This window comes from Entelurus aequoreus, linkage group LG28 (assembly GCF_033978785.1).
Source record: "Entelurus aequoreus isolate RoL-2023_Sb linkage group LG28, RoL_Eaeq_v1.1, whole genome shotgun sequence".
In the NCBI taxonomy this organism is placed as follows: Eukaryota; Metazoa; Chordata; class Actinopteri; order Syngnathiformes; family Syngnathidae; genus Entelurus; species Entelurus aequoreus.
The window spans coordinates 16,126,119-16,153,585 of NC_084758.1; the positions used below are offsets into that span (position 1 = coordinate 16,126,119).

General features: G+C 37.8%; 2 protein-coding genes across 8 annotated transcripts; one reads left to right on the forward strand and one right to left on the reverse strand.

Moving 5' to 3' along the window:
• LOC133645235 (gastrula zinc finger protein XlCGF17.1-like) lies at positions 1-27,467 on the forward strand. 7 transcript variants are annotated; one of them, XM_062040131.1, is made up of 4 exons: positions 12,025-12,480; positions 12,560-12,616; positions 16,673-16,855; positions 25,671-27,465. In XM_062040131.1, the coding sequence occupies exon 4, from the start codon at positions 25,727-25,729 to the stop codon at positions 26,813-26,815; it is 1,089 nt and encodes a 362-aa protein (XP_061896115.1). In that variant the 5' UTR covers positions 12,025-12,480; positions 12,560-12,616; positions 16,673-16,855; positions 25,671-25,726; the 3' UTR covers positions 26,816-27,465. The 7 variants fall into 7 exon arrangements, with proteins under 7 accessions (XP_061896112.1, XP_061896116.1, XP_061896111.1 ...); XM_062040130.1 differs by lacking the exon at positions 12,560-12,616 and having other exon boundaries at positions 12,025-12,329; positions 12,412-12,480; XM_062040128.1 differs by lacking the exons at positions 12,025-12,480; positions 12,560-12,616 and adding an exon at positions 1-62.
• Positions 813-10,085, reverse strand: LOC133645237 (zinc finger protein 33B-like). The gene is made up of 2 exons (XM_062040134.1): positions 9,602-10,085; positions 813-2,063 (listed from the first exon to the last, which is right to left on the reverse strand). Exons 1-2 carry the CDS (start codon positions 9,777-9,779, stop codon positions 1,120-1,122), a joined length of 1,122 nt encoding a protein of 373 aa, XP_061896118.1. The 5' UTR covers positions 9,780-10,085; the 3' UTR covers positions 813-1,119.

Genomic DNA, 27,467 nt, shown 5'->3' on the forward strand with positions numbered 1-27,467 from the left:
ATGCCATTTCTGACACCCCTGCTAACTCTGTTTGACTTCATGCTCCCATAGTTCCATGCCAAGTAACTTTTTGTTTATTGTTCATAGTTAATTGCCGTTGTGCTAGTCTTTTGGTTTCATTAGTCAAGTTTGTTCTCCACCATTGTGCGCGCCTTTTGTATGCTCCCTTTTTTGTAGTTTGTTAGTGTTTAAATAAATACGTACTTACATTCACGCCTTGCCCGCGCCAACTTTCCTTTGCCTTCCGGGAAAACAAAACAACCCATAGTCCATGTATTGACAATTATGTTATAATCCACACCAAAGACTATTGTTTGTCTCTATCCTCATCATTCACCAACCAAAATAAAACATGCAACCTCTGTTGTCACATCCTCTTAAAGGTACAGTACACAACACTTAACCCGGGGGTCAGCAACCCGCGGCTCTAGCACCGTTTTGTCCTACTAATTTCAGCGATCCTTGATCTCATCGTAGTTTGTTTACTTGTACAACTTTCTCCGATGCTGCCACAGAAAGACGTGTTCTATGCCACTCCTTCCTTGTCTCATTTTGTCCACCAAATGTTTTCTACTGAGCGTGATTTCATCAAGGTGAGCTTTGTTGATTTTATTGATTTGCTGGAGTGCTTATCAGGCATATTTGGTCAATCCATGACTGCAAGCTAATCGATGCTAACATTGCGGCACATTCCGCATTTGCAGCAGTCTGCTCTCCACCATGTTTACGACACTTTAACTTAGCATCTTTAGCCCATTTACCATAATCTTAATGCTGTTGCTGTTTGGTATTGGTAATAGTTTATTTTAAACATGCATACAGTTACCGTGCATAGGTGACATATTTACAATTGCACATTCCAACATGTCCAAAAAGGAGCAGGAAGAAGCCAAGCTTATATTAATACATGCACTTAACTGAAACAATAACACAATACTATCTATAAATGGTAGAAACATATTAACAAGATTGTGTTACACACACAACAATGATGTCACACATGTTATAAGTGGGGATGTTGTTAGAAAGTCAAAGTTTACAAAGTTTTGATCGCAGCTTACACTTGTGTTTCCTACACTGGTACATATAAGACAATATTTTATCACACACACTGCAACTCTACACTTTGTCAAATGTATGTTTTCTAATGTGTCTCAAAAATGCTGATTGGTCGCCAAAGCATTGGTTGCAGCTCGTACAGGAATATGGTTTTTCACCAGTGTGCGTTCTCATGTGTTTTTTCAAATCGCTATTTTTTATACAACCTTTACCACAGACTAAACATGAAAAGGGTTTTTCACCGGTGTGTATTCGAGTGTGCACTGTCAAATGCTGCTTCAGAGAGAATCTTTTACTACAAACCGAGCACACGAAGGGTTTGTCTCCGGTGTGGGTTCTCATGTGCACGACAAGGTTTGTTCGGCCACAAAAGCTTTTGTTGCACTCTGAACAGATAAAAGGTTTTTCCCCAGTGTGTATTCGTGTGTGTTTTATCAAATGTTCCTTCCGAGAGAAACTTCTACTACAAACTGAGCACATGAAAGGCTTTTCTCCAGTGTGTATTCTCATGTGTATTGTCAGATCACTGGGATATTTGAAGGTTTTGCCGCAGTTGGAACATTTAAAGTGTGTGTTGTCAGTGTGACATGTCTTATCAGCTTCAGAGTCTTCATCGTCAGAGTCAGGAGAGTGCGACGTTGTGTCGTCACTATCTGATAGTGGAGCTAAGAGCTTGTCACAGTGGTCTCCGTCAGCGTCTGTTGTCATGTGTTGAGTTGAGCTGCTGCTTGGAGGCTCCACCCCTCTCATTTCCTCGCTTTCACCTTTGACCTCATCATCTTCTCTCTTCACAATCACAGCAGTCAATGGCACCTTGGTGACGTCAACATGCTCTCCCTCCTGACTGATGCTGTGTTCCTCCTCTTCTTCTTTAATGGAGTTGTGGCTCAATCTCCTCTTTTTTAACACAGGAGGCTGTGGCGCTTCATCTTCCTCTTTAATACGGGGGGCGTGGGGCTCGTCCTGCTCCATACTGGAGTTCCACTCCTGCTGCTCAGGGATGTCTGCAGGGCACAAGGAGACAAACACATGTTTTGCCCAGTCACGAGAGACATTGTCCTGCAGATCTCATCAGTCACCACATTGGCATTCAAAGACGTCATAACCGTACCGAGCATCAGGTAATAACATATGCAATGCAGCAAGTCATGAAAAAACGCACAAAAAACATAGCAATAAAACCTTACATACGTCCTGCTGTGTTAAAATGTGACACTGCTTGGACTATTTACTATTATTTTTGTAATTGTTTCTAATGTCTGTACAGCCAACTGGGGTTGTTTTTGAATACATAGATAAATAAACTGAAACTGAAACAAGACAGCTACTCATACACCTTGAAGGACCAAAAAAGGTAGTTCAACACACACACGCCTCCGCTTCTCCATATATATATATATATATATATATATATATATATATATATATATATATATATATATATATATATATATATATATATATATATATATATATATATATTTATATATATAAATAAATATATATATATATATATATATATATATATATATATATATATATATATATAAATATATATATATATATATATATATATATATATATTTATATATATATATATATATATATTTATATATATATATATATATATATATATATATATATATATATATATATATATATATATATATATATATATATATATATATATATATATATATATATATATATATATATATTAGGGATGTCCGATAATGGCTTTTTACCGATATCCAATATTCCGACATTGTCCAACTCTTAATTACCGATACCGATATCAACCGATACCGATATATACAGTCGTGGAATTAACACATTATTATGCCTAATTTGGACAACCAGGTATGGTGAAGATAAGGTCCTTTTAAAAAAAAATAAAAATAAAATAAGATAAATAAATAAAAACATTTTCTTGAATAAAAAAGAAAGTAAAACAATATAAAAACAGTTACATAGAAACTAGTAATTAATGAAAATGAGTAAAATTAACTGTTAAAGGTTAGTACTATTAGTGGACCAGCAGCACGCACAATCATGTGTGCTTACGGACTGTATCCCTTGCAGACTGTATTGATATACAGCCCTTTGAGACACTTGTGATTTAGGGCTATATAAATAAACATTGATTGATTGATTGATTGATTGATATATATTGATGTGTAATGTAGGAACCAGAATATTAATAACAGAAAGAAACAACCCTTTTGTGTGAATGAGTGTAAATGGGGGAGGGAGGTTTTTTGGGTTGGTGTACTAATTGTAAGTGTATCTTGTGTTTTTTATGTTGATTTAATAAAAAAACAACAAAAAAAACCGATACTGATAATAAAAAAAACGATACCGATAATTTCCGATATTACATTTGAAAGCATTTATCGGCCGATAATGTGTTTTCTTTATTTTCATTATTATTTACAGTGTAGATTGTCACTGAAGGCATCAAAACTATGAATGTGGAGTTATGTACTTGGCCCTGATAATGCACACCTGTGAAATGAAAACCATTTTAGGTGACTACCTCTTGAAGCTCATCGAGAGATACCAAAAGAGTGTGCAAAGCACTAATCAGAGCAAAGGGGGGCTATTTTGAAGAAACTAGAATATAAAACATGTTTTCAGTCATTTTTTTGTAAAGTATATAACTCCACATGTGTTCGTTCATAGTTTTGATGCCTTCAGTGACAATCTACAATGTAAATAGTCGTGAAAATAAAGAAAATGCAATGAATGAGAAGGTGTGTCCAAACTTTTTGGCCTGTACTACTGTACTATGTTTAATTTCACTTATTAGTGCATTTGGTCAAAATCACGAAGTAGAATTAGCCATGAAACTATGAATTATATTGATCACGATGTTAACTATATTCGGTGACTGTGTGAGTTTTGTGTAAACATGTTGATACACATTGGTACAAACTGAGAGGAACACCAACCTCTTGTAAAATATTGTGTGTCTGAAACGGTTCCATATTCATTCGCTAAGAAAACGGAAATGCTGATTATCGGTCCTGCTAGACACCGACACCTATTTAATAATACCACCTTAACATTTGACAACCAAACAATTACACGAGGCGACTCGGTAAAGAATCTGGGCATTATCTTCGACCCAACTCTCTCGTTTGAGCCACACATTAAGAGTGTTACTAAAACAGCCTTCTTTCATCTTCGTAATATTGCTCAAATTCGTTCCATTTTGTCCACTAGCGACGCTGAGATCATTATCCATGCGTTCGTTACGTCTCGTCTCGATTACTGTAACGTATTATTTTCGGGCCTCCCTATGTCTAGCATTAAAAGATTACAGTTGGTACAAAATGCGGCTGCTAGACTTTTGACAAGAACAAGAAAGTTTGATCATATTACACCTATACTGTATATACCTATATATATATATATATATATATATATATATATATATATATATATATATATATATATATATATATATATATATATATATATATATACTGACTCACCTGCACTGGCTTCCTGTGCACTTAAGATGCGACTTCAAGGTTTTACTACTTACGTATAAAATATTACACGGTCTACCTCCATCCTATCTTGCTGATTGTATTGTACCATATGTCCCTGTTACAAATCTGCGTTAAAAAAAACTCCAGTTTATTAGTGATTCCCAGAGCCCTCAAAAAGTCTGCAGGCTATAGAGCGTTTTCTATTCTGGCTCCAGTACTCTGGAATGCCCTCCCGGTAACAGTTAGAGATGCTACCTCAGTAGAAGCATTTAAGTCCCATCTTAAAACTCATTTGTATACTCCAGCCTTTAAATAGAGACCCCCTTTTTAGAACAGTATTATGTTAGATCCACTATGGACTGGACTCTCACACTATTATGTTAGATCCACTATTGACTGGACTCTCACACTATTATGTTAGATCCACTATGGACCGGACTCTCACACTATTATGTTAGATCCACTACGGACTGGACTCTCACACTATTATGTTAGATCCACTACGGACTGGACTCTCACACTATTATGTTAGATCCACTATGGACTGGACTCTCACACTATTATGTTAGATCCACTATTGACTGGACTCTCACACTATTATGTTAGATCCACTACGGACCGGACTCTCACACTATTATGTTAGATCCACTACGGACTGGACTCTCACACTATTATGTTAGATCCACTACGGACTGGACTCTCACACTATTATGTTAGATCCAATACGGACTGGACTCTCACACTATTATGTTAGATCCACTACAGACTGGACTCTCACACTATTATGTTAGATCCACTATGGACTGGACTCTCACACTATTATGTTAGATCCACTATGGACTGGACACTCACTATTATGTTAGATCCACTATGGACTGGACTCACTATTATGTTAGATCCACTATGGACTGGACTCTCACACTATTATGTTAGATCCACTATGGACTGGACTCACTATTATGTTAGATCCACTATGGAATGGACTCACTATTATGTTAGATCCACTATGGACTGGACTCACTATTATGTTAGATCCACTATGGAATGGACTCACTATTATGTTAGATCCACTATGGACTGGACTCACTATTATGTTAGATCCACTATGGACTGGACTCTCACACTATTATGTTAGATCCACTATGGACTGGACTCTCAAACTAATATGTTAGATCCACTATGGACTGGACTCTCACACTATTATGTTAGATCCACTATGGACTGGACTCTCACACTATTATGTTAGATCCACTATGGACTGGACTCTCACACTATTATGTTAGATCCACTATGGACTGGACTCTCACAATATTATGTTAGATCCACTATGGACTGGACTCTCACACTATTATGTTAGATCCACTATGGACTGGATTCTCTCACTATTATGTTAGATCCACTATGGACTGGACTCACTATTATGTTAGATCCACTATGGACTGCACTCTCACACTATTATGTTAGATCCACTATGGACTGGACTCTCACACTATTATGTTAGATCCACTATGGACTGGACACTCACACTATTATGTTAGATCCACTATGGACTGGACTTACTATTATGTTAGATCCACTATGGACTGGACTCACTATTATGTTAGATCCACTATGGACTGGACTCTCACACTATTAAGTTAGATCCACTATGGACTGGACTCTCAAACTATTATGTTAGATCCACTATGGACTGAACTCTCACAATATTATGTTAGATCCACTATGGACTGGACTCACTATTATGTTAGATCCACTATGGACTGGACTCACTATTATGTTAGATCCACTATGGACTGGACTCTCACACTATTATGTTAGATCCACTATGGACTGGACTCTCACAATATTATGTTAGATCCACTATGGACTGGACTCTCACACTATTATGTTAGATCCACTATGGACTGGATTCTCTCACTATTATGTTAGATCCACTATGGACTGGACTCTCACACTATTATGTTAGATCCACTATGGACTGGACTCTCACACTATTATGTTAGATCCACTATGGACTGGACGCTCGAACTATTATGTTAAATCCACTATGGACTGGACTCTCAAACTATTATGTTAGATCCACTATGGACTGGACTCACTATTATGTTAGATCCACTATGGACTGGACTCTCACACTATTATGTTAGATCCACTATGGACTGGACTCTCACACTATTATGTTAGATCCACTATGGACTGGACTCTCACAATATTATGTTAGATCCACTATGGACTGGACTCTCACACTATTATGTTAGATCCACTATGGACTGGACTCACTATTATGTTAGATCCACTATGGACTGGACTCACACTATTATGTTAGATCCACTATTGACTGGATTCTCTCACTATTATGTTAGATCCACTATGGACTGGACTCACTATTATGTTAGATCCACTATGGACTGGACTCACTATTATGTTAGATCCACTATAGACTAGACTCACTATTATGTTAGATCCACTATGGACTGGACTCTCACACTATTATGTTAGATCCACTACGGACTGGACTCTCACACTATTATGTTAGATCCACTATGGACTGGACTCTCACACTATTATGTTAGATCCACTATGGACTGGACTCTCACAATATTATGTTAGATCCACTATGGACTGGACTCACTACTATGTTAGATCCACTATGGACTGGACTCTCACACTATTATGTTAGATCCACTATGGACTGGACTCACTTTTATGTTAGATCCACTATGGACTGGACTCTCACACTATTATGTTAGATCCACTATGGACTGGACTCACTATTATGTTAGATCCACTATGGACGCTCACACTATTATGTTAGATCCACTATGGAATGGACTCACTATTATGTTAGATCCACTATGGACTGGACTCACTATTATGTTAGATCCACTATGGACTGGACTCTCACACTATTATGTTAGATCCACTATGGACTGGACTCTCAAACTAATATGTTAGATCCACTATGGACTGGACTCTCACAATATTATGTTAGATCCACTATGGACTGGACTCACTATTATGTTAGATCCACTATGGACTGGACTCACTATTATGTTAGATCCACTATGGACTGGACTCTCACACTATTATGTTAGATCCACTATGGACTGGACTCTCACAATATTATGTTAGATCCACTATGGACTGGACTATCACACTATTATGTTAGATCCACTATGGACTGGATTCTCTCACTATTATGTTAGATCCACTATGGACTGGACTCACTATTATGTTAGATCCACTATGGACTGGACTCTCACACTATTATGTTAGATCCACTATGGACTGGACTCTCACACTATTATGTTAGATCCACTATGGACTGGACTCTCACACTATTATGTTAGATCCACTATGGACTGGACTCTCACACTATTATGTTAGATCCACTATGGACTGGACTCTCACACTATTATGTTAGATCCACTATGGACTGGATTCTCTCACTATTATGTTAGATCCACTATGGACTGGACTCACTATTATGTTAGATCCACTATGGACTGTACTCACTATTATGTTAGATCCACTATGGACTGGACTCTCACACTATTATGTTAGATCCACTATGGACTGGACTCTCAAACTATTATGTTAGATCCACTATGGACTGAACTCTCACAATATTATGTTAGATCCACTATGGACTGGACTCACTATTATGTTAGATCCACTAGGGACTGGACTCACTATTATGTTAGATCCACTATGGACTGGACTCTCACACTATTATGTTAGATCCACTATGGACTGGACTCTCACACTATTATGTTAGATCCACTATGGACTGGACTCTCACACTATTATGTTAGATCCACTATGGACTGGACTCACTATTATGTTAGATCCACTATGGACTGGACTCACTATTATGTTAGATCCACTATGGACTGGACTCTCACACTATTATGTTAGATCCACTATGGACTGGAATCTCACACTATTATGTTAGATCCACTATGGACTGGACTCTCACAATATTATGTTAGATCCACTATGGACTGGACTCTCACACTATTATGTTAGATCCACTATGGACTGGATTCTCTCACTATTATGTTAGATCCACTATGGACTGGACTCACTATTATGTTAGATCCACTATGGACTGGACTCACTATTATGTTAGATCCACTATGGACTGGACTCTCACACTATTATGTTAGATCCACTATGGACTGGACTCTCACACTATTATGTTAGATCCACTATGGACTGGACTCTCACACTATTATGTTAGATCCACTATGGACTGGACTCTCACACTATTATGTTAGATCCACTATGGACTGGACTCTCACACTATTATGTTAGATCCACTATGGACTGGATTCTCTCACTATTATGTTAGATCCACTATGGACTGGACTCACTATTATGTTAGATCCACTATGGACTGGACTCTCACACTATTATGTTAGATCCACTATGGACTGGACTCTCAAACTATTATGTTAGATCCACTATGGACTGGACTGTCACAATATTATGTTTGATCTACTATGGACTGGACTCACTATTATGTTAGATCCACTATGGACTGGACTCTCACACTATTATGTTAGATCCACTATGGACTGGACTCTCACACTATTATGTTAGATCCACTATGGACTGGACTCTCACACTATTATGTTAGATCCACTATGGACTGGACTCTCACAATATTATGTTAGATCCACTATGGACTGGACTCTCACACTATTATGTTAGATCCACTATGGACTGGACTCTCACACTATTATGTTAGATCCACTATGGACTGGACTCTCAAACTATTATGTTAGATCCACTATGGACTGGACTCTCAAACTATTATGTTAGATCCACTATGGACTGGACTCTCACAATATTATGTTTGATCTACTATGGACTGGACTCACTATTATGTTAGATCCACTATGGACTGGACTCACTATTATGTTAGATCCACTATAGACTAGACTCGCTATTATGTTAGATCCACTATGGACTGGACTCTCCCACTATTATGTTAGACCCACTATAGACTGGACTCTCACAGTAAGAAGAAGGGCACAAACCTGTTCGTAACACAACTTGATGATGTTTCCTATAGTAGGCGTCTAGTAGTTGATGTTGTCGCTCGTTCTCCTCCTTCGTGGGAGAAATTACCCTCACGCACTCTGCTATCGTTCTTTCACACATTTTCACGCAATCGCAACCCTTTCCACTCACACTTGATCGCTGCGATGTGTTCATAAATTCCACTTCTCTGTGTTAGCAACTTAGCAGCCCGCTAGGCTTACAAGCTAAGCTAACGAGCTAGCATGAGAAGCAGCAAAGTGCGCTTGTATTAGACTAATGTATCCGACACAAACACATTAGCGACGTTTACTCTATTAAACAACATATAATTGTGAATGTACGCACTGAATAAGAACACGGAACTATTTTCAAACACAATAACGTATTCTTTGTTAAACGCCATCTTGTTTTTCCGCCCGGTCTTGTTTTGTTCACGCGCAGTGTTGTCAGATCTCGCGAGATCTGACAATAATTGTTGGCGTATGAATGACGTCATATGTGAGCGACTATGGTGTGAGTTGAGTTTGTTTCTTCATATATATTTATTTGTGGTTGTATAAAATGTTTTATTTTATTTTATTTGTTTAAAACAGCGGCTCACCAAAATACTGTGTCAACCGACGACATTCATTGTTTATGTTCTTTGGTTTTTTTTGGTTTTGTTTTGTTTTGTTTTTTACTCTATGCTTTTTTAACCTGTAAAGCAGGGGTCCCCAACCACCGAGCCGCGGCCCGGTACCGGTCCGCGGACCGATTGGTACCGGGCTGCACAAGAAATAAAAATATATTTAAAAAAAAATAAGTTTTTATTTTTATTTTTTATTTTTATTAAATCAACATAAGAAACACAATATGTCCCACCGGTCCGTGGGACAAATTTTCAAGCGTTGACCGGTCCGTAGCTACAAAAAGGTTGGGGACCACTGCTGTAAAGCACTTTGGTGCAATTTAAAAGTTGTTGAAAACGTGCTATATAAATAAAGTTGACTTGACTTGACATGAAATAGTCGATAACCACTATAATAATTACAGACCCATTTCTAAATTATGCATTTTAGCAAAATTGTTTGAGAAGATCATCAATAACCAGCTAAAGGATTTTTTTAGAATCAAACAATATTTTATCTCCATTTCAATCTGGTTTTAGAAAACAGCATAGCACTATTACAGCTGCTCTAAGGTCCTCAATGATTTAATCGAGGCTGTAGACGGCAAGAAATATTGTGTCGCCCTATTTATTGATTTGTCAAAAGCATTTGACACAGTAGACCACAGTCTGTTCATTCAAGCCCTTCATCACGTTGGATTACCTAAAAATGCAGCTGCTTGGTTCACAGACTATCTTTCCAGCAGAACACGTGTACAGGTGGCTGGGACGACCTCTTCATTACTGGACATTACCAAAGGAGTTCCACAAGGCTCAGTGCTGGGGCCCATTTTTATTTTCTATCTACTTAAATAATCTTTGCAATCATTTGTCAAATGCATTGTGCCATTTGTATGCAGACGACACCATTATTTATTGCTGTTCAACCTCCATCACTCAGGCTTTTGAGTTTTTACAAGCTGCTTTTGATGTCATCCAGGCTCGCTTATTTGATCTTAATTTGGTTTTAAATACAGATAAAAGCAAGGTAATGGTTTTCTCTCATTCAAGGGTGCTACTGGAAAATATTCTAAATATTGTAACATCAAATGGAAACCCTAAAGAGCAGGTCTTAAATTACAAGTACTTGGGTTTTACTCTTGATCAGGAGCTTTCATTTGAAGCCCATATTAACAACTTGGTCTCTAAGCTTAGGGCAGTGGTTCTTAACCTTGTTGGAGGTACCGAACCCCACAAGTTTCATATGCGCATTCACCGAACCCTTCTTTAGTGAAAAATAAAATGTTGTTTTTTTTCAAATTCAAGACAAAGTTATATGTTTTTGGTAACACTTTAGTATGGGGAACATATTCTAAGTAACAAAGACTTAATTTAGAATTATTTGGTGAGGGTTAGGGTTAGAGGGTTAGGGCCAGGGTTAGAGGGTTAGGGCGAATAAGGCATTAAATCTTGGAAAATGGTCCTTAAATTAGCATATTTATTGGAGGAATTTAGGTTGTTTTAGATAAGCTAATTTTTTACATGCATGTATACATTTGTTTTGTTTGTTTTACATATTTAATACTATTATAGTTTTTTTTAATCCTATTGTATTGTTTCTTACTTTATTTTATTAACACGTTTTGTTTATATAAAGATGTCCATTGCTCAACATTTTTGTTTGAAATATTCTAATACGTTAAAGTGCCTCAATTTGTCTGTTTATTTTCAATATGTATTGTTTGTATTTTCAATACAAATATACTGTGCTGTTAATGTAATATGGGCCATAGGACAGAACAAGGAAATCCCGTTAAGAACCTGTGGGGGGCAGCAGTACGCCTGAAATGCTCTTGGAGTCTGCTGGAAATAGAGAAAAGAAAAAGAACGAGGAAGTAAAAAAAACCAAGATGGCGTTTTACGGAGAAGGCCTTGACGTAGGCATTATAGTTCTGTATTTTTAATCAGTACATACATTTGCACATATAGGTTGTTTTATAGAGTAAATGTCGTTAGTAATTCTTTGTATTCGGATACATTATACTGAGCCCACTTTGAAGCTTCTAGTGCTAGCTAGATAGCTTTAGCTTGTTAGCTGCTAACAAAGGGACGCGGAAGATACCAAGCGGAGGTCAAATGTGAGTGTAAAGTGTTGTGATTGTGTGAAAATGTGCGAAATAACGATAGCAGAGTATAAGAAAGAACTCTCTCCAACAAAAGAGGAGAACAATCGACAACTTCAACAACTGGACGCTGTTTTCGAGAAACAAGTCGTGTTGCTCAGAGCAGGTTTGTTTACTTCTTACTCTCACATGTTTACTAACTTTCTATTTCATTATTAACACTATTCTTAAAATTGTCTTGTCAGGGTGATGCACTGCTTTGTTTTTGTATTGTTCATGAAAACAAGACAGTTTCAGACACAGTATGTATGACAGGTTGATGTTCCTCTGTTTGTAACAAGGTGTATAAACATGTTTACACAAAACTCACACATATATTTGACATTGTAATCCATATAGACCTAGACAAACTGTATTGATCCACAAGGGGAATTGTTCCACACAGTAGCTCAGTTACAAAGAATGGAAAGGGTAGGGATGGAAAGGATAATACAGGTATAAAGTAGACTAAAAATGTACCAAAGTAGCAATATAAAATATAACATATATGTAATATTTACATATTATACAGTATATAGAGTATATAATATATACTGAACTATTATATTATTATTAGAGATGTCCGATAATGGCTTTTTTGCCGATATCCGATTTTCCGATATTGTCTAACTCTTAATTACCGATTCCGATATCAACCGATACCGATATATACAGTCGTGAAATTAACACATTATTATGCCTAATTTTGTTGTGATGCCCCGCTGGATGCATTAAAAAATGTAACAAGGTTTTCCAAAAATAAATCAACTCAAGTTATGGAAAAAAAATGCCAACATGGCACTGCCATATTTATGATTGGAGTCACAAAGTGCATTATTTTTTTTAACATGCCTCAAAACAGCAGCTTGGAAGTTGGGACATGCTCTCCCTGAGAAAGCATGAGGAGGTTGAGGTGGGCGGGGTTGAGGTGGGGGGGAGGGCGGGGGGTAGAGAGTAGGGCGGGGTGTATATCGTAGCGTCCCGGAAGAGGTAGTGCTGCAAGGGGTTCTGGGTATTTGTTCTGTTGTGTTTATGTTGTGTTACGGTGCGGATGTTCTCCCAAAATGTGTTTGTCATTCTTGTTTGGTGTGGGTTCACAGTGTGGCGCTTATTTGTAACAGTGTTAAAGGCCTACTGAAACCAAATACTACCGACCACGCAGTCTGATAGTTTATATGACAATGATGCAATCTTAACATTGCAACACATGCCAATACGGCCGGGTTAACTTATAAAGTGACATTTAAAATTTCCCGGGAAATATCCGGCTATAACGTCGCGGTATGATGACGTATGCGCGTGACGAAGTCAGTTTAACGGAAGTTATGGTACCCCGTAGAATCCTATACAAAAAGCTCTGTTTTCATTTCATAATTCCACAGTATTCTGGACATATTTTGCAATTTGTTTAATGAACAATGAAGGCTGCAAAGAAGACAGTTGTAGGTGGGATCGGTGTATTAGCAGCGGACTACAGCAACACAACCAGGAGGACTTTGTTGGAGAGCAGACGCGCTAGCCGGCGACCTCACCTTGACTTCCTACGTCTCCGGGCCGCCAAACGCATCGGGTGAAGTCCTTCGTCCTTCCGCCGATCGCTGGAACGCAGGTGAGCACGGGTGTTGATGAGCAGATGAGGGCTGACTGGCGTAGGTGGAGAGCTAATGTTTTTAGCATAGCTCTGTGCGGTCCGGTTGCTAAGTTGCTAAGTTAGCTTCAATGGCGTCGTTAGCACAGCATTGTTAACCTTAGCCAGCCTGGAAAGCATTAACCGTGTATTTACATGTCCACGGTTTAATAGTATTGTTGATTTTCTATCCATCCTTCCAGTCAGGGGTTTATTTTTTTTGTTTCTATATGCAGTTAAAGCACGATGCTATCACGTTAGCTCGTAGCTAAAGCGTTTCGCCGATGTATTGTCGTGGAGATAAAAGGCACTGTGAATGTCCATTTCGCGTTCTCGACTCTCATTTTCAAGAGGATATAGTATCCCAGGTGGTTTAAAATACAAATCCCTGATCCACAATAGAAAAAGGAGAGATTGTGGAATCCAATGAGCCAGCTTGTACCTAAGTTATGGTCAGAGCGAAAAAAAAAATGTATTTCACTGCATTCTAGTCCGTCACTCTAACGTTCCTCGTCCACGAATCTTTCATCCTCGCTCAAATTAATGGGGTAATCGTCCGAATCGCTCTAGCTGCGTTGAAAACAATAGGAAAATATGAGGGAGTGAAAAACTGACAACGTCACGCTACTTCCGGTAGGGGCAAGTTTTTTTTTTTATCAGAGACCAAAAGTTGCGAACTTTATCGACGTTGTTCTATACTAAATCCTTTCAGCAAAAATATGGCAATATCGCAAAATGATCAAGTATGACACATAGAATGGATCTGCTATTCCCGTTTAAATACACAAATTTAATTTCAGTAGGCCTTTAAAGTTGTTTATACGGCTACCCTCAGTGTGACCTGTATGGCTGTTGACCAAGTATGCCTTGCATTCACTTGTGTGTGTGAAAAGCCGTAGATATTATGTGACTGGGCCGGCACGCAAAGGCAGTGCCTTTAAGGTTTATTGGCGCTCTGTACTTCTCCTTACGTCCGTGTACACAGCGGCGTTTTAAAAAGTCATAAATTGGACTTTTTGAAACCGATACCGATAATTTCCGATATTACATTTCAAAGCATTTATCGGCCGATAATATCGGCTGTCCGATATTATCGGACATCTCTAATTATTATATGATATTATATTTGTATGTAATATATACAATATATAACAAATCCCATTTACCATGTACAATATTACAGTTTATGTAACAGCTGCAGCAAAAAAAGGGCAGCATAAATTAGAGAGTATATACAGCAGAAAATAGACATGATAAACAAAGAGAGGTAGCTATCATAGAAGCGGTCAGGTGATAGACCGATATCATCTATTGTTGTATGGCGAGTGATTATACAGCTGGATGGAGTGTGGAATGAAGGAGTTCTTGAATGGAACACTGCGGGAACGAAGCTGTATGAGCTCCGCTGTCCCTCAATTGTCTGGTGGAGTGGGTGGGCAGGATTGTCCATGATGGCGAGCAGTTTTTCGAGTGTCCTCCTGTCCATCACTGACACAAAAGCCTCCAACTGCGTGCCAATAGTTTGGCCGGCTTTCCGGATCAGTTTGTTAATCCGGTTTAAACCCCTTTTGCTGGTGCTGCTCCCCCAACAAACCACTGCAAAGTACAGGGCACTGGCCACAACAAACTGAAAAAAGATCTCCAACAGCTTGCTGCACACATTAAAAGACCTAAGCCCCCTCAGGAAAAATAGTCTGCTCCTGCCCTTCTTGTATAGACTTAGACTTAGACAAACTTTAATGATCCACAAGGGAAATTGTTCAACATAGTAGCTCAGTTACAATGATGGAAAGTGTAAGGATGGAAAGGACAATGCAGGTATAAATAGACTAAATATAGCGATATAAAATATAACATATATACGAATATATACATAATATATGTACAGTATATTATATATACAGATATATTATATTATGTCTATAACAGTGGTTCTTAACCTTGTTGGAGGTACCGAACCCCACCAGTTTCATATGCGCATTCAACGAACCCTTCTTTAGTGAAAATAAAATGTTTTTTTTTTTCAAATTCAAGACAAAGTTATATGTTTTTGGTAGCACTTTAGTAAGGGGAACATATTCTAAGTAACAAAGACTTAATTTAGAGTTATTTGGTTAGGGCCAGGGTTAGAGGGTTAGGGTTATAATAAGGCCATGCCAAATAAGGCATTAATAAGTACTTAATAATGACTAGTTAAGAGCCAATATGTTACTAATATGCATGTTGATAAGCAACTAATTAATGGTGAATATGTTCCCCATACTAAAGTGCCACCATGTTTTATTACTGGTGCATAAAATGAACCGTGCATGAACATCACCTTGTTCAAAGAACAAAACCAACACAGTGCATAAACTCACAACACACAACACACCTGCAAATCAGTCTGACTTCTGCTGTTGCCGTATCCGTAATACGCCGATAGGGAGAAGTTTTTATTTACACGATGAGTCGGGTGTGTCTTGACCTCTGCCGAACCCCTGAGCCCGACTCACCGAACCCCTAGGGTTCGATCGAACCCAGGTTAAGAACCACTGTTCTATAACATATATATACAATATATACCAATGACCATACAGCTTTTCTATGTTTTTGTTGGTTGTTTAGCTACACACTTTTAACACAACACACAGAAGAATGCAAACAATCTCATTGATTCTATTTTAATCGTATTTACTTATTCACCCAAAAGACATCCAGCAGCCCCCCCACATTAAAGAGGAAGAGGAGGAACTCTGGATCACTCAGGAGAGAGAGGGTCTTTTAGGGCAGGAGGAGGCTGATCTCACCAAGTTTCCACTGACTGTTGTCTCTGTCAAGACTGAAGACCATGAAGACAAACCACCTGAGTCCTCACAGCTTCTTCACAGTCCAAGTAAGCAGAAGATCCAGATTTAATTTTATTCTCAGGGCATTCAATCGATCACAACTGGACTGTTCAGTTTGTCTTAGAAGACATTTGGCCTCTCATCCAAGTAGGCTTCATCAGTTCATGGTCATAGATTTAAAACCTTAGAATGTTTTAAATTCTGTCAAATTTCACAAAAAAATCTTAAATACCTAATTGAAAGGTATCAAAAATTGTATTGACAATATTTTTTTATTTTAGATAAATGCATAAACTAATTAGCCTTACAGCCTGGTCAGAATGTATGGAGCAGGACCAGTGTGCAGTGTTGTGTATGTTTACAACAGAGTTGAGCTAGCGGCAGATATTACGAAAGCCCACAGCAAAGCTGAAATATTTGTGTAAGATGGTAAGTGCAAGTTCAACCATTTGTGGCTGTAGACAAAATAATTTAATGTGTGATTGATGACAGTGAACAGAAACGTATAACATTTTATTAACGTCACAACTCAAGCCATCGTGAAGGACAGCGTTTGTAAACATTGTGGTAAAAGGGAATGGAACAATTATGAAAAAGTCGAAAACCCTGGACAAGTCAGAGTCAAATGATGTTAAAACACCCGCACAACTGCGCTATATACATTATACTTGATATCGTTACTGTCAGTCTTTGTATCGATCCGTCCATCTTTGTTTACATTCAAAAGCTCCAGCTTAGCAGTAGGCATATCCACCTACAGTGTGTAGTGTCACATGTTTTGCTATTCCTCGTCATCCTAGTAAGAAACGTTTAGTTTATTTGCCGCTACGGAGGTGAGGATTACTAACTCAGAAGTGGCTTTGCACTGTGGAGGGACGTTAGCCGCTAGCAAGGACGTTACATTGCGCCTGGCATGCTTTAGTTAGCTTATTGCTGTCAAATTTGCGGACACAGATAGAATCAGAATCCGAAATCAGTGGCCGAGTGGTTAGAGTGTCCGCCCTGAGATCGGTAGGTCGTGAGTTCAAAACCCGGCCGAGTCATACCAAAGACTATATAAATGGGACCCGTTGCCTCCCTGCTTGGCACTCAGCATCAAGGGTTTGGAAATGGGGGTTAAATCACCAAAAGTGATCCCGGGGCAGCGGCCACCGCTGCTGCTCACTGCTCCCCTCACCTCCCAGGGGGTGATCAAGGGTGATGGGTCAAATGCAGAGAATAATTTCGCCACAGACACTGTAAACTACCTACTCTTTTCTCCCAAGTTTATACATCAATAACTGACATTAAAAGCTGTAAAGGCTGAAATCTTACAATGACTTTGTGTTTGGGTGAGGACCCTGAAAGCGAGGAAGGTATGCAAAGTCGTTTTTCATGCCATAGTAATACCTTGTTTATTAACAATATGTTTGCAAACAAATGTCAGAATGTGCTTGGATATATATTTATTTTACTTGTGTGTGTGTTTGTGTTCTTTTGCATGGGGGAGCATGACAGTTTGACCTTAACTGTCAAAAAATAAATTGCTAGGGGCTAAAGAGTTTGACTATAAAACGATATCAATATATATCGCGATTGACACGTAATCGAAACCAATAAAAAATGTGTTAAATAAAACGTCTTTTTTTTTTTTTCTTCGTTGGAAGAAAGCGGAAGTTGCGAAGCAATGTTGGTTGCATGAACAAAGGCACTCGCTGTTTGGTCACCGAGCAACGCAGGAAGTGAGTGAGAGTGACACGCTAACAGCCAATCAGGTAACAGTATTGAGTTTTGTTGCGCCGTCTTGTTGATTCTTTGCAATGGGTTAGTAGTAGGGGTGTAACGGTACACAAAAATTTTGTTTCGGTACGTACCTCGGTTTAGAGGTCACGGTTCGGTTCATTTTCGGTACAGTCAGAAAACAACAAAATATGCATTTTTTGGTTATTTATTTACCAAATTTGTAAACAATGGCTTTATCCTTTTAACATTGGGAACACTATTATAATTCTGCCCACGTTAATCAACATTAAACTGCCTCAAGTTGTTGCTCAGATTAAATAAAATGACAAAACTTTTCTTCTACATATAAAAAGTGCAACATTAAACTGTTTCAAGTCAACTCACCATGCCTAATTTATTACAGCATTTGGGAAGCCTGTAGTTGATTTTTTATTATGTAAATGTTATATTTTTATCAACATGTGATAGCAGGGACCCTGCCATTCAAAACTAGGCCGCTACATTACTAATGATTACACACACACACACACACACACACACACACACCGCACAATGAGCTAAAACACACACACACACACACACACCGCACAATGAGCTAACACACACACACCGCAAAATGAGCTACCGTTACACTAAAAGCTAATTAGCCTTCACCTCAAGCCAGGACTGCGAGCGAGCTGAGCTGCAGTTTGTTTCTAGAAGGTCAACGGGCTCATAGTGACGTTACTAGTAGTTGACTGGGAGGTGTTTATTTTAATTTGGGGAGAGTCCGCTGCCTGATGCTCACCTGCTAAACACCTATCTGCTAACCCCACTGCAGAAGCACTGACTACATGCGCTCTGAATACGCACTGCTGATTGGCTGTTACCGCTAAGGTTGTAACCAATCAGATGGTTGTGTGGGTGGGACAATGCTGGGTGCTGTGTAGGAGCCAGAGGCAGAAAGCAGAGCAGCTTGTTAAGGCTTTAGCTTAGGCGGCTACTTAATATGTTCGCGTGGAAACTCGTTCGGTACGCCTTCGAACCGAACCGGAACCCCCGTACATAAACGGTTCAATACAAATACACGTACCGTTACACCCCTAGTTAGTAGAGAAAGTCAAAATGCTGCAGAGAGCGAAGAAATTGTGGATAAAACAGGAAAAGTAACCTGGAAAGTATGGCAGTTTTTTGATTTTTTTTTCCAAAGGGACCGTAGTCAGACCAATGTGGTTTGTAAATGATGCAAGGCAAGACCGCTAATACCACACCACTGTAGCCACGCTCACCCTTTAGAGCACAGCTGTAACATCATGGCATTGAGCCTGTATAAAATAGTTCTTCTTGTTTCTCTATGTTTACATTTTCACATTTTCTAGCACTTTATTAAGCATTTCTTACATATTCCTTATTTTTGCACCTTCATTTAAGATTTTATTGTTAAGTGTTCAATGTGATTTTAGAATTTTGTTTACATTGATTTCTTGAGTGTTTTCCATGGTTGTGTTGACGTTTCCTTTCTGCCTTGATAGCTGAAGGGATTATAATCAGAGGAAGGTTACATTTGAAATAAAAATGGTTACATTTAATATATTTTTCTCATGGTCCTTATTTTCAATAGGTCATAACATATCAATAATTATTCACATTATATACATTAAACAATTGTATTGTGATCCAGTTTTTAGCCAACCCTGATTTTTCCTGAATTTTCACTTGTCCAGTTGCTTTCTCTGGACTTTAGTTGACCAAGCAAAACTAGAAAAATGCTGTAAAAAGGCCACAAATGGTTAAAAAGCATACAAAGTAGCACAGTAGCTAACGACAGCTTTGCTTACAAAGGCTGTTTTATGGTATTCTCTGGTGTTAAAAAAGAACAACAATGTACACCAAACCGAAAACGGAACCTTTTTTCACTCACACCTTTGAGCTCAAGTCAAAACGTTAATGCGTCTCTGACAAAAACATCTTTTAATCCTTTAGCGCCGCCCTAGTGGCTCCCTGGACCTCTTTTTCAGAGATGTGTGAAAATGGAAAAAGATGAACAAAAAAACAATTTTTTTGTTTTGATATGTTTTCTGTAGGTAAACAAACATGACACAAACCTTCCTAATTGTTAGAAATCCCACTGTTTATGTTATGCATGCTTCACTGACGAGAGTATTTGGCAAGCACCGTTTTGTCCTACTAATTTCAGCCATCCTTGAACTCATCGTAGTTTGTTTACATGTGCAACTTTCTCCGACGCTGCCACAGAAAGACGCGTTTTATGCCACTTTGTCTCATTTTGTCCACCAAACGTTTTATGCTGTGCGTGAATGCACAAAGGTGAGCTTTGTTGATTTTATTGATTTGCTGGAGTGCTAATCAGACATATTTGGTCAATCCATGACTGCAAGCTAATCGATGCTAACATGCTATTTAGGCTAACTGTATGTACATATTGCATCATTATGCCTCGTTTGTAGGTATATTTGAGCTCATTTACTTTCCTTTACTTATGTCCTCTGTGTATTTAGTTTATATTTGCATGTTTCATGACACATTATATGCATATTGGCTGCATTTCTGGTAGTTGTTTGTGTGCCATGTTGTTCCAGACCAGAGCAAACGTTACCCAGCTTGCAAAGATTGTAATAAATCCATTAGAAGAAGACAGCCTGCCGTTTCCTTTAACTTGGACACACACATCTATACCTTTGGTCATTCTGAGCCAGTAATTCCCAGAAGTTATCTCATCCTGTGAGAAGCCTCCATTTTACTAATGATTTACAATGTTGTACAAATGTGTAGAAAATAAAAATTAAGATACATTATTTCTGTCAACAAAAATTTGCGATCAGACCCACAAACGCTGGCTGAGTAACAACAATATGAACATTACACAAGGGTTAAAGAGCGAATGCACGCCTGTGCTGCTGAAACCCAACACTGATAGAATTATGTGTTCAACAACATGACGATGTACTACATGTGCAGTGAAGTGTACATTATTTCTAAAACCAGCACGCACTAACGAGCCAAGGAAACCATTTAGCATGTTTAAGGGAATTATAAAGCCTTTAATCATGGATATAGTGATATAGTACACGTGTAATGAAGTGTATATTGTCTTTAACATCAGTACACACTAGAAGGAGGACGCTACATTATGTTCGTTGCTTGGTCACTTTTTACGCGGGTGCACATCTACACAAATGGAATCAACACACGTAAGTTGACTTCATGATTTGTCGTTAAACAAGGCAAATTGTGTAAAATAATCAAGTTTAATCTCGCACATTTTCGTGCAATTCGAAATGAAACGTCAACTGAAGCCACAAAATTGTATTCGCATTCGATGATTTTCAGCCACTTCAACTATTGCCTTACCAGCTGGTCTCAGGCAGGTCAGAGTTAAGAAACAACAACGTTGGAAATCTTGTACAAACAAGCAATTAAAGTTATGGATAAACAAAACCTAGGCACTATCATCACTATGCCATTCTAAAAAAAAAATACAGTATTTTAAACTGGGACAGCCTTCACACATTTGCAGACTTAAAACTGACCTATAAAGTACTGCATGAATTGGCTCCAGATCTTCTGGCAGAGTTCATGAATATATTAGAATAGAATAGAAAGTACTTTATTGATCCCTGGGGGAAATTCAGCACCACAGTTCGCTCACAATAGACAATAAACAATTAGGTATTTTTTACATGTGAATAATATAAATACAGTCTATTATACAGCATTATTCACATGTGAATAATATAAATACAGTCTATTATACAGCATTATTCACATGTGAATAATATAAATACAGTCTATTATACAGCATTATTCACATGTGAATAATATAAATACAGTCTATTATACAGCATTATTCACATGTGAATAATATAAATACAGTCTATTATATAGCATTATTCACATGTGAATAATATAAATACAGTCTATTATACAGCATTATTCACATGTGAATAATATAAATACAGTCTATTATATAGCATTATTCACATGTGAATAATATAAATACAGTCTATTATACAGCATTATTCACATGTGAATAATATAAATACAGTCTATTATATAGCATTATTCACATGTGAATAATATAAATACAGTGTATTATACCGCATTATTCACATGTGAATACTATAAATACAGTCTATTATATAGCATTATTCACATGTGAATAATATAAATACAGTCTATTATACAGCATTATTCACATGTGAATAATATAAATACAGTCTATTATATAGCATTATTCACATGTGAATAATATAAATACAGTGTATTATACAGCATTATTCACATGTGAATAATATAAATACAGTCTATTATATAGCATCATTCACATGTGAATAATATAAATACAGTCTATTATACAGCATTATTCACATGTGAATAATATAAATACAATCTATTATACAGCATTATTCACATGTGAATACTATAAATACAGTCTATTATACAGCATTATTCACATGTGAATAATATAAATACAGTCTATTATACAGCATTATTCACATGTGAATAATATAAATACAGTCTATTATATAGCATTATTCACATGTGAATAATATAAATACAGTCTATTATACAGCATTATTCACATGTGAATAATATAAATACAGTCTATTATATAGCATTATTCACATGTGAATAATATAAATACAGTGTATTATACAGCATTATTCACATGTGAATAATATAAATACAGTCTATTATATAGCATTATTCACATGTGAATAATATAAATACAGTCTATTGTACAGCATTATTCACATGTGAATAATATAAATACAGTCTATTATATAGCATTATTCACATGTGAATAATATAAATACAGTCTATTATACAGCATTATTCACATGTGAATAATATAAATACAGTCTATTATATAGCATTATTCACATGTGAATAATATAAATACAGTGTATTATACAGCATTATTCACATGTGAATAATATAAATACAGTCTATTATACAGCATTATTCACATGTGAATAATATAAATACAGTCTATTATACAGCATTATTCACATGTGAATAATATAATTACATTATACATTTAAGTACAGTCATCAGCCAAAGAAACAGCCATGAGCGTGTCACTCGAGGCTCTGTCAGAGGTGACTGTTATATTCCCCTGCGCAGGAGCACTTTCAGTAAGTGGGCCTGGTCAGTAAGGAGTGCAAATGTGTGGAGCTCAGTACTTGAGGAGGTTAAACTGGTCACAACTTACAAGGCCTTCACAAAAAAAATTAAAATGTGGCTTATCAACGCCTACAGCTGCTAAAAGATGAGTCTGATTGATTGATTGAAACTTGTATTAGTAGATTGCACAGTACAGTACATATTCCGTACAATTGACCACTAAATGGTAACACCCAAATAAGTTTTTCAACTTGTTTAAGTCGGGGTCCACGTTAATCAATTCATGGTAAAAGCCTGTTTTGATGCTAAGATAAATGTTATGTTGTGATGTTGTATTTTATTTTTGATCATATTGTGTACGTATTGTGTGCTTTTATTATTTTTTTCTCTCTTTCTTTTCTTTTTCTTTTAAATTTTAATTTTTAATGCCTTTTTTTACATCATGGCCAGGGGACTACAGATGAAAACTAGCCTTCTGGCTAGTTCTGGCTTTTTTAACCATGTGTTTTATGAAATTGCATTGTCCCCTTTGAAATAAACTGATCTAATCTAAACTAAAAACATAGGATAATGTTGCACCTTTCTTATGACACGGAGCAAAAAGTCTTACTTGTCAAAGTCGTCCCATCAGGTGGAGGTTCCACAGCGATCGTATCCAAAACAGCTGCCGGCGGGAGTGTCGCAAAGCCCATTTTAATGTGTCTTTTTTATTAATGTTGAGTGAAAAAAGCAGCATGTTTACGTTCAAACATACAGTAATTATTCTTACAGTGTGTTTAAAGGCAGCGGAAATGCACAGCAGCGCACAACCAATCGCAAGTCTCCGTGTGTGCCGAGCGGAGAGTTTTTGGAACTCTACACTTTGGCCAGCGTTTGTAAAACTCTTGAGTTTTTAAAGACAAAAGTATGCGTCTTGAGTGTGGACAAGAGGCCTAAACGCAGAGATAAGTATGCGTTTATTAAGTATCTGTGTTCGTATGGACATGGCCTAATCCAATCCAATCCAATCCACTTTATTTATATAGCACATTTAAACAAAAATGTTTCCAAAGTGCTGCACAACAATATTAAAAACAATATTCAAATATTATCCTTAGCTCCACCAATGACTGAATAAAAACAAAAAATAAATAAATATAAAACCAATATAAAAATAAATATGATTAAAACGATTTTAAAGGGTAAAACCAATTAAAACAGTAAATAGAAATCAAAATTAATAAAAGTCACTGTGAATGTCCATTTCGCGTTCTCGACTCTCATTTTCAAGAGGATATAGTATCCGAGGTGGTTTCAAATACAAATTCGTGATCCACAATAGAAAAAGGAGAAAGTGTGGAATCCAATGAGCCCTTGTACCTAAGTTACGGTCAGAGCGAAAAAAAGATACGTCCTGCGCTGCACTCTAATCCTTCACTCTCAAGTTCCTCATACACGAATCTTTCATCCTCGCTCAAATTAATGGGGTAATCGTCGCTTTCTCGGTCCGAATCGCTCTCGCTGCTGGTGTAAACAATGGGGAAATGTGAGGAGCCTTTCAACCTGCGACGTCACGCTACTTCCGGTACAGGCGAGGCTTTTTTTTTATCAGCGACCAAAAGTTGCGAACTTTATCGTCAATGTTCTCTACTAAATCCTTTCAGCAAAAATATGGCAATATCGCGAAATGATCAAGTATGACACATAGAATGGATCTGCTATCCCCGTTTAAATAAAAAAAAAATCATTTCAGTAGGCCTTTTTAAACAAGGTCCAGTCCAGATTGTGTCCAGGTCGGTAGTGCCTCATTTTCTTGACCTGACCTCCTCCAGGAGCTGCAGCCCTGTATAATGACGCTCGCTTGTAATAAAGCAACTTTTGGTTCAGTAAAGCATCTTAGACGTCTCTCTGTCGTGTCGCCCTATTGCCCAAATACACCTCAAGATCATATGCTGGCGCAGGACAAATGCCTCGCGTGACTGAACAAAGCCGGATTTTTTCTAAAGCTTGTGTTTGTCTTCTTGTGTCCTGCAGTAGTCCGCGAAGAACATCTTTTCCCAAAGCTGCAGGGAGAGCTACAGCCCCCCCACATGAAGGAGGAAGAGGAGGAACACGGCATCAGTCAGGAGGGAAGGCAGCTTGAATGGCCTGAGGAGTTCCCTGTGATTGGTGTGATTGTGAAGAGAGAAGATGATGAGGTCAAAGGTGAAAGTGAGGAGAAGAGAGAGGTGGAGCCTCCAAGCAGCAGCTCAACTCAACACATGACAACAGAAGCTGATGGAGACCACTGTGGAGGGTCACAAGCAGACAAGCTCTTCGCTCCACTATCAGATAGTGACGACACTGCGTCACTCTCTCCTGACTCTGACGATGAAGACCCTACAGCTGATAAGACCCATCACACTGACAACGCACGCTTTCCATGCTCTCACTGTGACAAAACCTTTGCCAAGAAACATCGACTGAAAAGACACGTGAAATATCACACAGGAGAGAAAACATTTCTGTGCTCCGTGTGTAGTAAAAGATTCTATGAGAAAGCACACTTGGTAACGCACATGAGGATACACACCGGCGAGAAACCCTTTTCCTGTTCAATCTGCGGTTTGTGTTTCACACGGAGCGGGAGTTTGAAAGTTCACGCGAGAACGCACTCCGGAGAAAAACCCTTTTCCTGTTCAACGTGTGGTTTGTGTTTCACCCGGACTGACAGTCTGAAAGTGCACGGGAGGATACACACTGGGGAGAAACCGTTCTCCTGTTCAGTGTGCGGCGCGACTTTTGCGCAGAATCAGCAATTGAAAAAACACAGGAGGAAACACACTGGAGAGAAACCGTTTTCCTGTTCAAAATGTGGCTTATGTTTTACACGGAGTGAAAATTTGAAAACCCACGCGACAATACACACTGGAGAAAAACTTTTTTCTTGTTCAGTGTGTGGTACACACTTTTTAAAAAAGCAAAATTTAAAAAACCACGTGAGAACACATACTGGAGAGAAACCTTTTTCCTGTTCAATCTGCGGCGTGTGTTTTACACGGAGGGGAAGTTTGAAAGCCCACTCAAGAACACACACTGGGGAAAAACCTTTTCCTTGTTCGGTGTGTGGCACAAGTTTTGTGCGGAATCAATCCCTGACAAAACACATGAGAACACACACACCGGCGAGGAAGTGTTGAGTTGCAGTGTGCGTGATAAAATATTTTATTATAAGTACCAGTGTAAGAAACACATGTGCTGGTAAGATCAGTAGCAGCAAATGAAGCTGCAGAATTTTAAACATACTGTGTATGTATAACATGTGTGACATCATTATTGTGTAACTTAATTCTTATCAATATTTATACCTTTTATATGTATTAAAAATAGTAGAATATCTGTATCGGTGTCATTTGTATGTTGTAAATAGCATCAATGGGCAAAAGGAGAGACCGAAAAACTGCTCTGTTGTTAGCCGTAAACCTGGTTAGCAAGCCAGTCTGGTTGCGTAATGACGTCATTGTTTATTTTACATAATACATTTGGAAAACAATGCAACACATATGTTTAGAACTACAAAACCAGTGAAGTTGGCACGTTGTGTAAATGGTAAATAAAAACAGAATACAAAGATTTGCAAATCCTTTTCAACTTATATTTAATTGAATAGACTGCAAAGACAAGATATTTAATGTTTGAACTGAGAAACTTAATGTTTTCTTGCAAATAATCATTAACTTAGAATTTAATGGCAGCAACACTTTGCAAAATAAGTTGGCACAGGGGCTTTTTTTACCACTGTGTTACATGGCCTTTCCTTTTAACAACACTCGGTAAACGTTTGGGAACTGA